Source organism: Gekko japonicus, unplaced genomic scaffold, assembly GCF_001447785.1.
Source record: "Gekko japonicus isolate JY-2015 unplaced genomic scaffold, Gekko_japonicus_V1.1 scaffold4026, whole genome shotgun sequence".
Lineage (NCBI taxonomy): Eukaryota > Metazoa > Chordata > Lepidosauria > Squamata > Gekkonidae > Gekko > Gekko japonicus.
This window is the reverse complement of record NW_015174373.1, coordinates 43,524-54,149: the sequence shown is the minus strand read 5'-3', so window position 1 is coordinate 54,149 and position 10,626 is coordinate 43,524. Positions and strand designations below refer to the sequence as shown.

Below are 10,626 nucleotides of genomic sequence, written 5' to 3'. Positions count from 1 at the left end.
GCCGATGCCTCCGTCGCCTGGCTGGAGTGGCCGCGGGGGAGTCTGGAGTCGGGCGGCCGCTGGTGGGAGCCGCGGGTGCCCGGGCCGAGATTGGGGGGGCAAGGCGGGCGACAGAAGGCCGATGCCTCCGTCGCCCGGCCCTCTACAGAATCCACCCCCCAAACCTCCAGGTATTTCCCTCCTTAGAGCTGGCAACCCTACATTCCCCTCAGTGCCTGTTGGTAGGCAACTAAGCTTGGTCCTGTCACCTACTTTGGCCTTTGGGAGAAAACACATTGGGGCCAATCCTGATAGGGTTGCCAACTCCAGATGGGAAATTCCTGGAGACTTGAGGGATGGAGCCTGAAGAGGGTGAGGTTTGAGGAGGGGTGGGACCTCAGACAGGTACACTGCCATAGACTCCACCCTCCAAACCAGTCAGTCTCACATAGGGAACCATTGTTGCCAATCTCCAGGTGAGGGCTGGAGAGCACTCAGTATTACAACTGCTCTGCAGAAGGGAGGGCGGAAGTCAGCTGAAGTCAAAGGGGCAGATAATGGTAGGTTGGTGGCTAGCTGGGAAGGAGATGGGGTTGCCAACTACATGCTGACAAATTCCTGGGGATTTGAGGGGTGGAGCCTGGAGAGGGTGGGGTTTGCAGAGGGGTGGGACCTCAGACAGGTAGAATGCCATAGACTCCACCCTCCAAACCAGCCATTTTGTCCTGGGTAACAATTGTTGCCAATCTCCAGGTGAGGGCTACAGATCACTCACAATTACAACTGCTCTTCAGGTAGCAGAGATCAGTTCCTCTGGAGAAAACAGTGGACTCTGTCATTATACCCTGCTGAGGTCACCACAGCAAATTGACACTGTTTGTCCAAAGCCAGAGCACTGCCCCAGAGCCTCTTTCTAGATCCCGTTGTATTGCTTTCACAACGGGCTTTACTGCTAGTTAGATATATAAATGGGCTGCAGCAGTGGCAAATGTTGCTATTTAGCAGAGGCTGACAAATCATATCTAGGCCTCAGCTGAGAAAGTGACAAAAACTCGTCATCATAGTCTAGCGATTAGTCCAGCGTAAGAATGCCTCTACTCAGCGCATGTGTAAAGAAAAGAACAAGTGAACAGAGTACATGGATCATGACCAATGCTCCCTCTAAGCTGGGGAGTCTTGTGAGCAAAAATTCTACTTTGCGAGCTGCTGGTATTAAAGTGGTGAGCGAGGGATTTGGCTGCTGCATAAATCAGTTTGTTCTGGAGCCCTCCTTCCTAAGCGAAGGCAAAAATGTGTGAGCCAGAGGCTAAAAAACTGTGAGCTAGCTCACACTAACTCAGCTTAGAGGGAACACTGAATTGTAAGTGTGTCTGCTGTAAGGTGCGAACTGGTGTAGTATAGGGCAGCTTCATGTGTGAAGAACAGAAGAACCCTGCTGGATCTAGTCCACACAGAGGCCAACTAGTTCCTCTGGAGGGCCAAAGAAAGAGAGGACAGAGGCCGAGGCCTTCCCCTGATGTTACCTCTTGGCACTGGGATTCCAAGGTTGACTGCCTCTGAAAGTGGAGGTTCCCCTCAGTCCCCATGGCTAATTGCCACTGACAGACCTCTCCTCCATGAGTCTATCTAATCCCCTTTTAAAGCTGCCTATCCCTGTGGCCACCACTACATCCGCTGGCAGCGAATTCCACATTTTCATCACTCTCTGTGCAAATAAGGAGTATTCAGCGTCTAGTGGCAGTGAGTTCCGCAAGCTGAATTCCATTTAGCACCCCCCCCATTTGCTTGGTTCTGATAAGCATGCTGTCCTCTCTCAACACTGCTGGGGGCCCTAATACCTTTTTCCTCTCTCTTGGATCTCCTCTGCCTGACCCCACAGTGGCGTGACCTTCAGGGGAACCACGATCGGCATGGCCCCGCTGGAGGGAATGTGTAGTGCAGAGAACTCTGGTGGCGTGAGCATGGTAAGTAGAAAGCTGACCGGAGCGAATGCGATCTTGGGGGTGTATCTGTTCTACAAATTAATATCCAGTCAAAAATAGGAGATTGAAGTCGAAATGAGGAGGAAGATCTTGTGTTTAATTGCAATCAAACATGGACAACAGTTAGGCCCAGGGCTATTTTTGGGCAGGAACACACAGGAACGGAGTTCCGGCTGGCTCCCAGGTTGGCCACGCCCAGCAGGAACTGCTGCATAATAGGCCACACCCAACAGCAGGAACTCATTAGGACTGGCTACATTAGGGGTGTGTGGCCTAACATGCAAAGGAGTTCCTGCTACAAAAAAAGGCCCTGGGTTTGGACTACAAACAAGGTAAACAGAATAACAAGCAAAAGGTGGGTGTGGCTGGATGAGCACACTTCTGGTAACGTGGGGGTGCGGCCTAATATGCTAATGAGCTGTGCTGTCAGGGGTGTGGCCCAATATGCTAATGAGTTCCTGCTGTTGGGTGTGGCCTATTATGCTAATGAGTTCCTGCTGGGCTTTTTCTACAAAAAGAGCCCTGACAACCGCTAATGAACTCCGGCTGCGAAAGCCTTCGACAACGTATTAGTCCCGGGAAGGCTTTTTTTGGGGGGGGGACCCCGTTCTCTCATCGCAGTTCGATGCAACGCATTCAATCTCCCGTCCTCCGTTCCAGGACCACTCAGATCTGCCACTCGGGGCTGCAGCCACCATGGCCCACGAAATCGGCCACAACTTTGGTATGAGCCACGACACTGAAGGCTGCTGCGTGGAGGCCACAGCGTCCGAGGGAGGGTGTGTCATGGCTGCCGCAACGGGGTAAGGCGGGGCATCCGACTGGGAGCCAACGTTATCTCACCTGCATTTGATTTCACAGGGTTGTTTGTGTGTGAAGCGCTGTCAACCTCTCGTTAACTCAGATCTTGCAAAGTGGGGGCCGTGGCTCAGTGGAAGAGCCTCTGCTCGGCATGCAGAAGGTCCCCGGTTCAATCCCCAGCCTCTCCAGTTAAAAAAGGGCTAGGCAGGAAATGATGGGAAAGACCTCTGCCTGAGACCCCGGAGAGCTGTAAAGAGAGGATGTGGCTTAGGCGAAGAGCCTCTGCTTGGCATGCAGAAGGTCCCAGTTTCAATCACCGGCCTCTCCAGTTAAAAAGGGCCAGGCAGGAGGTGATGGGAAAGACCTCTGCCTGAGACCCTGGAGAGCTGTAAAGAGGGGCCATGGCTCAGTGGAAGAGCATCTGCTCGGCATGCAGAAGGTCCCCGGTCCAATCCCCAGCCTCTCCAGTTGAAGGGACCAGACGATAGGTGATGGGAAAGACCTCAGCCTGAGACCCCGGAGAGCTGTAAAGAGAGGATGTGGCTCAGGGGAAGAGCCTCTGCTTGGTGTGCAGAAGGTCCCAGGTTCAATCCCCGGCATCTCCAGTTAGAAAGGACCAGGCAGGAGGTGATGGGAAAGACTCTGCCTGAGACCCTGGAGAGTTGTAAAGAGGGGCCATGGCTCAGTGGTAGAGCATCTGCTTGGCATGCAGAAGGTCCCAGGTTCAATCACCGGCCTCTCCGGTTAAAAAAGGGCCAGGCAGGAAATGATGGGAAAGACCTCTGCCCGAGACCCTGGAGAGCTGTAAAGAGGGGCCGTGGCTCAGTGGAAGAGCCTCTGCTTGGCATGCAGAAGGTCCCAGGTTCAATCACCGGCCTCTCCGGTTAAAAAAGGGCCAGGCAGGAAATGATGGGAAAGACCTCTGCCCGAGACCCTGGAGAGCTGTAAAGAGGGGCCATGGCTCAGTGGAAGAGCATCTGCTCGGCATGCAGAAGGTCCCCGGTCCAATCCCCAGCCTCTCCAGTTGAAGGGACCAGACTATAGGTGATGGGAAAGACCTCAGCCTGAGACCCTGGCCGCCAGTCAGAGTAGACAACACGGACCTTGATGGAACAAGTTTGGAAACCCTATCCTCACAACAAGAGGCTCAGGCGAAAGGTGATATGAACGACCTCCACCTGAGAACCCGGAGAGCTGCTGCTAGTCTGAGTAGATAGTTCTGACTGTGATGGATCAAGATGTTTCAGTAGGAGGCAGCTTCATGGGTGTTTAGGGAGGGGCCGCAGCTCAGTGGTAGAGCATCTGCTCAGCATGCAGAAAGTCCCCGGTTCAATCCCCAGCACCTCCAGTTGAAAGGACCAGGCAGGAGGTGATGGGAAAGACCTCAACCTGAGACCCCGGAGAGCGGCTGCCAGTCTGAGTAGACAATACTGGCGTTGATGGACCAAAGGTCTCACACAGGGGTCATTTCATAGAAAAAGAGGTACAGGAGCTCATTAGCATAACTCATTAGCATAACTTATTTGCATATGCCACACACCCCTGACATCACCGGAAGTATGTCAGAAGGCAACACCCACCGCTCAGGCTCCACTGGACTGTTTTGGATTGCTAGCTATTGGGGGGGGGGGGAGAATGTGCAAATCTGTCCTGGCAGAGGAGGGAGAGCTTGTACCTGAATAAACCTTGGTCTTATTTTCGGGGAAATAGGGTAGCAATCCAAAACAGTCCAGTGGAGCCTGAGCAGTGGGTGTTGCCTTCTGAAACACTTCCGGTGATGTCAGGGGGTGTGGCATATGCCAATGAGTTATGCTAATGAGCTCCGGCACCTCTTTGTCTACGAAATGACCCCTGCTTGTATTGCAGAAGGAAACAAGATTTGCTGAGTTTTGCTTTTGAGAAGGGCTACACCAAACTAACTTCTTTGTTTTCCGACTGGTTCCTGGTGGTACCAGGCGGCTTTCAAGGCATCTTCTTGAGGGTTGGGAGGTGAGGAGTCTCCCCCCCCCCATCCTCACTGAAGCTGGCTATGCAGGGCGTGTACGGCAGGGCCCTTTGGGAACACACTGGCCGCTTTAAATTGGAACCAGCTTTCCTTAAGGCCGGGAGTAAAGCGAGACGGAGACAGACATACGGTAGCCGGACAAAAGGAGTTCAAAGGAAGGCACAGAGGAAGGAGGCTGGGAAAAAACCAGGCCGGAACCCGTAGCGGCTGATTCGCAGCTTGCCCCTTGGAGGGAGGCCGCGCGCCGAGAAATGGTTTGCATCTGTTGGATGCATTTATGGGTCGGCGGGAACAGTGGAGTCTTTTTTCTCCCAGCAAAGGAAGTGTGGGGCAGGGAAAGGTTTTGTGTGGATACGGCAGGAGGCCTGGGGCGGCTCCGGGGCAAAGTCTGGACTGCTGACATCAGTTATGCACAGAACAGTCATTGTTGAGGGGGGAACGGCATTTTAGAGGGGACTGAGCAGACTCGTCCAAGAAGACCGACGTCCAGATGTAACCCACTAAGGTCCTAATATCTGCAGGGAGAGTGGGCAGGTTCAGTCGGTTTTGACAGTGGAACTCCCACCTATGGTTATTACGAATTGTGTAACTCCTGCAACTACACGTATACTTAAACGCAGACATAAGAGAGGCAATGCAACCAATGCACTTTAGCATTTAAAATAAACTCTTTATATAAACAAAGCATGGAGGTTTTCATATAAATCCTCATTCATTCCTGGTTGGTTGCTATTACTCCATATAGGGATCCCAAGTCCCCCCGGGGGGTGGGGAAACCCCCGCCCCAGAGGCCCGTTCTCAAGCGCCACCGGATCGGGCCCCAGGGGGAACTCCTCCCCGACGTGCCGTCACCTCGAAGTGATGCGTGCACGCCGGGAACACCGGGGGCGGGGCCACGGCCGTACAAGGCCCTTTTCCCGTGTATGGTCGTGGCCCCGCCCCCAGCGGGCCCGGCGTCATAACATCACTTCCTGTCCAAAAGCTCTATGGTAAAAATGCCTTCTACAGATTACCTTTGGTCATACACAATGCTCCCTCTAAGCTGTGGAGTCTTGTGAGCAAAAAATCTACTTTGTGAGCTGCCGGCATCAAAGTTGTGAGTGAGCGATTTGTTTGCTCTGGAGCCCTCCTTCCCGAGCATAGGCAAAAATGTGTGAGCCTGAGGCTAAAGAACTGTGAGCTAGCTCACACTAACTCGGCTTAGTGGGAACACTGCTTGAGACCACCTCTGGCCAATGCTCCCTCTAAGCTGTGGTGTCTTGTGAGCAAAAATTCTACTTTGTGAGCTCTGGGCATTAAAGTTGTGAGTGAGCGATTTCGCTGCTGCATGAATTAGTTTGCTCTGGAGCCCTCCTTCCTGAGCCGAGACAAAAATGTGTGAGCTGGAGGCTAAAAAACTGTGAGCTAGCTCACACCGACTCAACTTAGAAGGAACATTGCTTGAGAGACCACCTCTCGCATAGCGAAGATCCTCGTGCCGGGGTGGCAGTTTCTGCCAAAGCAACATTTTAATTAAGATAGGCACAGCCCATCAGCTCACCAGCGGCCGATCAGCCCCACTTGGCTCCACCCACTTTCTAAAAACCCGTGGCAGGTACCGGGCCCTAGGCTTGCCAAGTCCCCCCGGGGGTCGGGGAAACCACCGCCCCAGAGGCCCGTTCCCCTCCGCCGGCGGATCGGGCCCCGGGGGGAACTCCACCCCCACGTGCACGTCACCCGGAAGTGACGCGGGTACGCCGGGCATGCTGGGGGCGGGGCCAGGACCATCCGAGGGAAAACTCTATTATTTTCCCTCGGATGGTCCTGGCCCCGCCCCCAGCGTGCCCGGCGTACCCGCGTCACTTCTGGGTGACGTGGATGCGGCGACGGCCGGGAGTCCCCCGCTCCGGTAAGTTTCTGACTTGGCAACCCTACCGGGCCCCACGTTGGGGATTCCTGCCTGACAGCCTCTCTTGCTCGGGGGCTTGCTGAGTCAGATCTCAGAAGGGCCCCCCCGTGGTTTGTCTCCCTCCAGGCACCCCTTTGCCAAAGTGTTCAGCTCCTGCAGCCGGCGGCAGCTGGAGAGCTACTTCCTGAAGGGCGGCGGCATCTGCTTGTTCAACATGCCCGACACCAACGACTTGGTGGTGGGCAAGAAATGCGGCAACGGATTCCTGGAAGACGGGGAGGAGTGCGACTGTGGGGAGATGGAGGTAGGACCCGGGGTTGCCGGGCAACCGACCGGAGAGTTGTGGGGGGAGGCAGCATCCTGGGAGAACAAAGAAAAAACAAGGCTGTGTCTGCTGACAGGAAGTTCTTACCGTGGAGTTGCTGGCAATTCCTAGAGCTACCCAGAAGTGGGAAAGGGTAGCTCTAGGAATCGCCAGAAACTCTATGGTAAAGCTGGACGTTCCTGCCGTTTCGCTTCTGTTACATAGTGGTGTCACGTTGGCCCTGATAAGGCGATTTTACTCGTACTCTTAGGGCCTAAACTGGAAAGCACATATTGGTACTATTACTATCTCCAATATATGCAATTGCTTTTGACACAAGGCTAGATACATTTGTGGCCTTTTTTTTGGTGTGTCATTCCATTTTTGGTCCTATATCAATCGTTTACTGCCTTACACTTTGTTGCATGTCGTATTCTGTACTCTTTGGCCTCCGAAGAAGGCTCTTGTGGGCCGAAACGTGTCGGATCGTATATTTTGCTCTTTTATGTGCATTTATCACTTTGAACATTTTATGAGGCTTTATTTGGGCCCCTACAAGGTTTTTATATGTTTTTGAAATAAAAACGTGTGCTTTGGTCTATACCAGGGGTGGCCGAACCTGCTTAACGTAAGAGCCACGTAGAATAAACGTCAGATGTTTGAGAGCCAGAAGACATTGAGGAATTTCACATTACCCTTTTTAACCCGTGTTGAAGCCATTTTTGATCCATTGTGGAGTAAACCGGTATAGGGCTGCCATTTCACACATGGCTTTCCCCTTCCGGTAAAGAGCTGGATCTGAAGCGGTTTGCCATTTCAAACTGCACTGCTTTTTCCCGCTTTTCCCCCGCCGTTTTTCATGCGTGGGGGTGATCTCTGGCTTTTTTTTAACGTTTGCTTTATAGCACTATAGCACTATAACAAAACACTCCAGGCATTCCAATGGCGTTGATATACTGCTGTTCCGTTATAGCGTTATAGCCACAGAGCCGTCTGCAAGCTTTTGAGGTGTCCAGAACTCTTCCTCAGGCTGAATGCTACAATTTTGTTAAAAAAGAAGAAGCAGGGAGCGAGTAGGCCTTTTCTCTCTGGCGTCCCTGGGCACAGTGCTGCCGGCAAGTAATTAATGCTCCCCCTAAGCTGTGGAGTCTCGTGAGCAAAAATTCTACTTTGTGAGCTACTGGGCATGGAGCCCTCCCTTCCTGAGCGGACACAAAATGTGTGAGCCGGAGGCTAAAAAACTGTGAGCTAGCTCACACACACTCAGCTTAGAGGGAACACTGCTCTGGAGCTCTCCTTCCTGAGCGGAGACAAAACTGTGTGAGCCGGAGGCTAAAAAACTGTGAGCTAGCTCACACACACTCAGCTTAGAGGGAACACTGCTCTGGAGCTCTCCTTCCTGAGCGGAGACAAAACTGTGTGAGCCGGAGGCTAAAAAACTGTGAGCTAGCTCACACACACTCAGCTTAGAGGGAACACTGCTCTGGAGCTCTCCTTCCTGAGCGGAGACAAAACTGTGTGAGCCGGAGGCTAAAAAACTGTGAGCTAGCTCACACACACTCAGCTTAGAGGGAACACTGCTCTGGAGCTCTCCTTCCTGAGCGGAGACAAAACTGTGTGAGCCGGAGGCTAAAAAACTGTGAGCTAGCTCACACACACTCAGCTTAGAGGGAACACTGCTCTGGAGCTCTCCTTCCTGAGCGGAGACAAAACTGTGTGAGCCGGAGGCTAAAAAACTGTGAGCTAGCTCACACACACTCAGCTTAGAGGGAACACTGCTCTGGAGCTCTCCTTCCTGAGCGGAGACAAAACTGTGTGAGCCGGAGGCTAAAAAACTGTGAGCTAGCTCACACACACTCAGCTTAGAGGGAACACTGCTCTGGAGCTCTCCTTCCTGAGCGGAGACAAAACTGTGTGAGCCGGAGGCTAAAAAACTGTGAGCTGGCTCACACTAACTCAGCTTAGAGGGAACACCGGATTGGGGGCCAAGCAAGGGGAGCTGGTGCTTTGAGTGGAGAAACTGAGGGATGACCGTGGGCTTCCTCCGTCTTTCCAGGAGTGCACGAACCCCTGTTGCAACCCACGGAACTGCACGCTGAAAGCAGGAGCCGAGTGCGCCCACGGGGAATGTTGCCGCAGCTGCAAGGTAGGCCTGTTTTGTCTACAGCTAACGCCGTCGCCACCCCCATCCCCCGCAAGTGGCAGAGGCAGTCCAAGGGGGCACGAGGATTGGGTTGCCAACCTCCAGGTGGATATTACACAACACAGGGATTGTTAGTGTGATAAGTGCGCGAAACTAAATAATGCAGTACTGCAAAAATCAGAAAATACGTGCTGTTTAAATAAGTTAAGGTGCTATGCTTTTCTTACAAGGTTGGAATACAAAAATCTTCTTCCAAACAAGATTCTATCTACAAACAAACATTTACAAGAAGAAGGAACGTCGAATCGACACAGGATGTTCCGGAGCACGTCGTTAACATCGTTTGCTTCGTTAAAAACCACTTCTGTTTATTTGAAACTGACTGTATTTTTGCATTCCGACCTTGTAAGAAAAGCATATCACTTGAACTTGTTTATAAACAGCATAATCAGGGCTCTTTTTGTAGAAAAAGCCCAGCAGGAACTCATTAGCATAATAGGCCACACCCAACAGCAGGAACTCATTAGCATATTGGGCCACACCCCTGACAGCACAGCTCATTAGCACATTAGGCCACACCCACATGTTATCAGAAGTGTGGTCATCCAGCCACACCCACCTTTTGCTTCTTATTCTGTTTACCTTGTTTGTTGTCAAAACCCAGGGCCTTTTTTTGGAGCAGAAACCCCTTTGCATGTTAGGCCACACCCCTAATGTAGCCAGTCCTAATGAGTTTCTGCTGTTGGGTGTGGCCTATTATGCTAATGAGTTCCTGCTGGGCGTGGCCAACTTGGGAGCCAGCCGGAACTCCGTTCCTGTGCGTTCCTGCCCAAAAACGCACTTATCACAGTAACAATCCCTGTGTAGTGTAATATCCATATACTGTGTACCATACTCTGTTTGCTTAACCTCCACGTGGAGGCTGGAGACCAACCAGAATGGCAACGGAGCTCTGTGCTACAGAGATATGGTTGCCAACCTCCAGGTGGTGACCGGAGAACTCCTGGGATTCTCTTGGAGAAAACAGCTGCTTTGGAAGGTGGACTCTGTGGCATTGTTCCATGCTGAAGCCCCTCCCCTCCCCCAAACCACATCCTTAGAGAGCAGTTTCTGTCAGAGCTCTCTCAGCCCCACCTACCTCACCGGGTGTCTGTTATGAGGAGGGGAAGGGAAAGGAGTTTGTAAGCCGCTCTGAGAATCCTTTAGGTAGTGAAGGGCAGGGTATAAATCCAAATCTCCTCCTCCTCCTCCTCTTCCTCTTCTTCTTCTATGAACCTGTAGGGTGCTGTCTGGCTCATTGTTGTTCTCAACATACTTTGCAGCTCAAAACCACATTCAAAATACCCCAGGCATACTGTCTGCAAAGTCTATGCAGAAGGTACCATAAAACCCGATGATGAAAGAAAGTGAAAGCGGCATGCAATGCAGAGGGTGCCACAAAATCCGATGATGAAAGAAAGTGAAAGCGGCATGTGATGCAGAGGGGAATTTCTGTTCCAGTGTGGGTTTGCTAAAACAATGGAG

At 52.2% G+C, this 10,626-nt stretch overlaps 1 protein-coding gene across 1 annotated transcript in view; it reads left to right on the top strand.

Annotated features, from left to right (window-relative positions):
• LOC107121440 (disintegrin and metalloproteinase domain-containing protein 33-like) overlaps window positions 1-10,626 on the top strand; it is a gene marked incomplete at its 5' end in the record, with an annotated part of 89,634 nt that overhangs the window by 43,565 nt on the left and 35,443 nt on the right. The window contains 4 exons of the mRNA XM_015424348.1: window positions 1,859-1,943; window positions 2,622-2,764; window positions 6,782-6,959; window positions 9,016-9,105. Coding sequence (XP_015279834.1) covers window positions 1,859-1,943; window positions 2,622-2,764; window positions 6,782-6,959; window positions 9,016-9,105 — 496 coding nt within the window. The remainder of the gene's footprint in view (window positions 1-1,858; window positions 1,944-2,621; window positions 2,765-6,781; window positions 6,960-9,015; window positions 9,106-10,626) is intronic.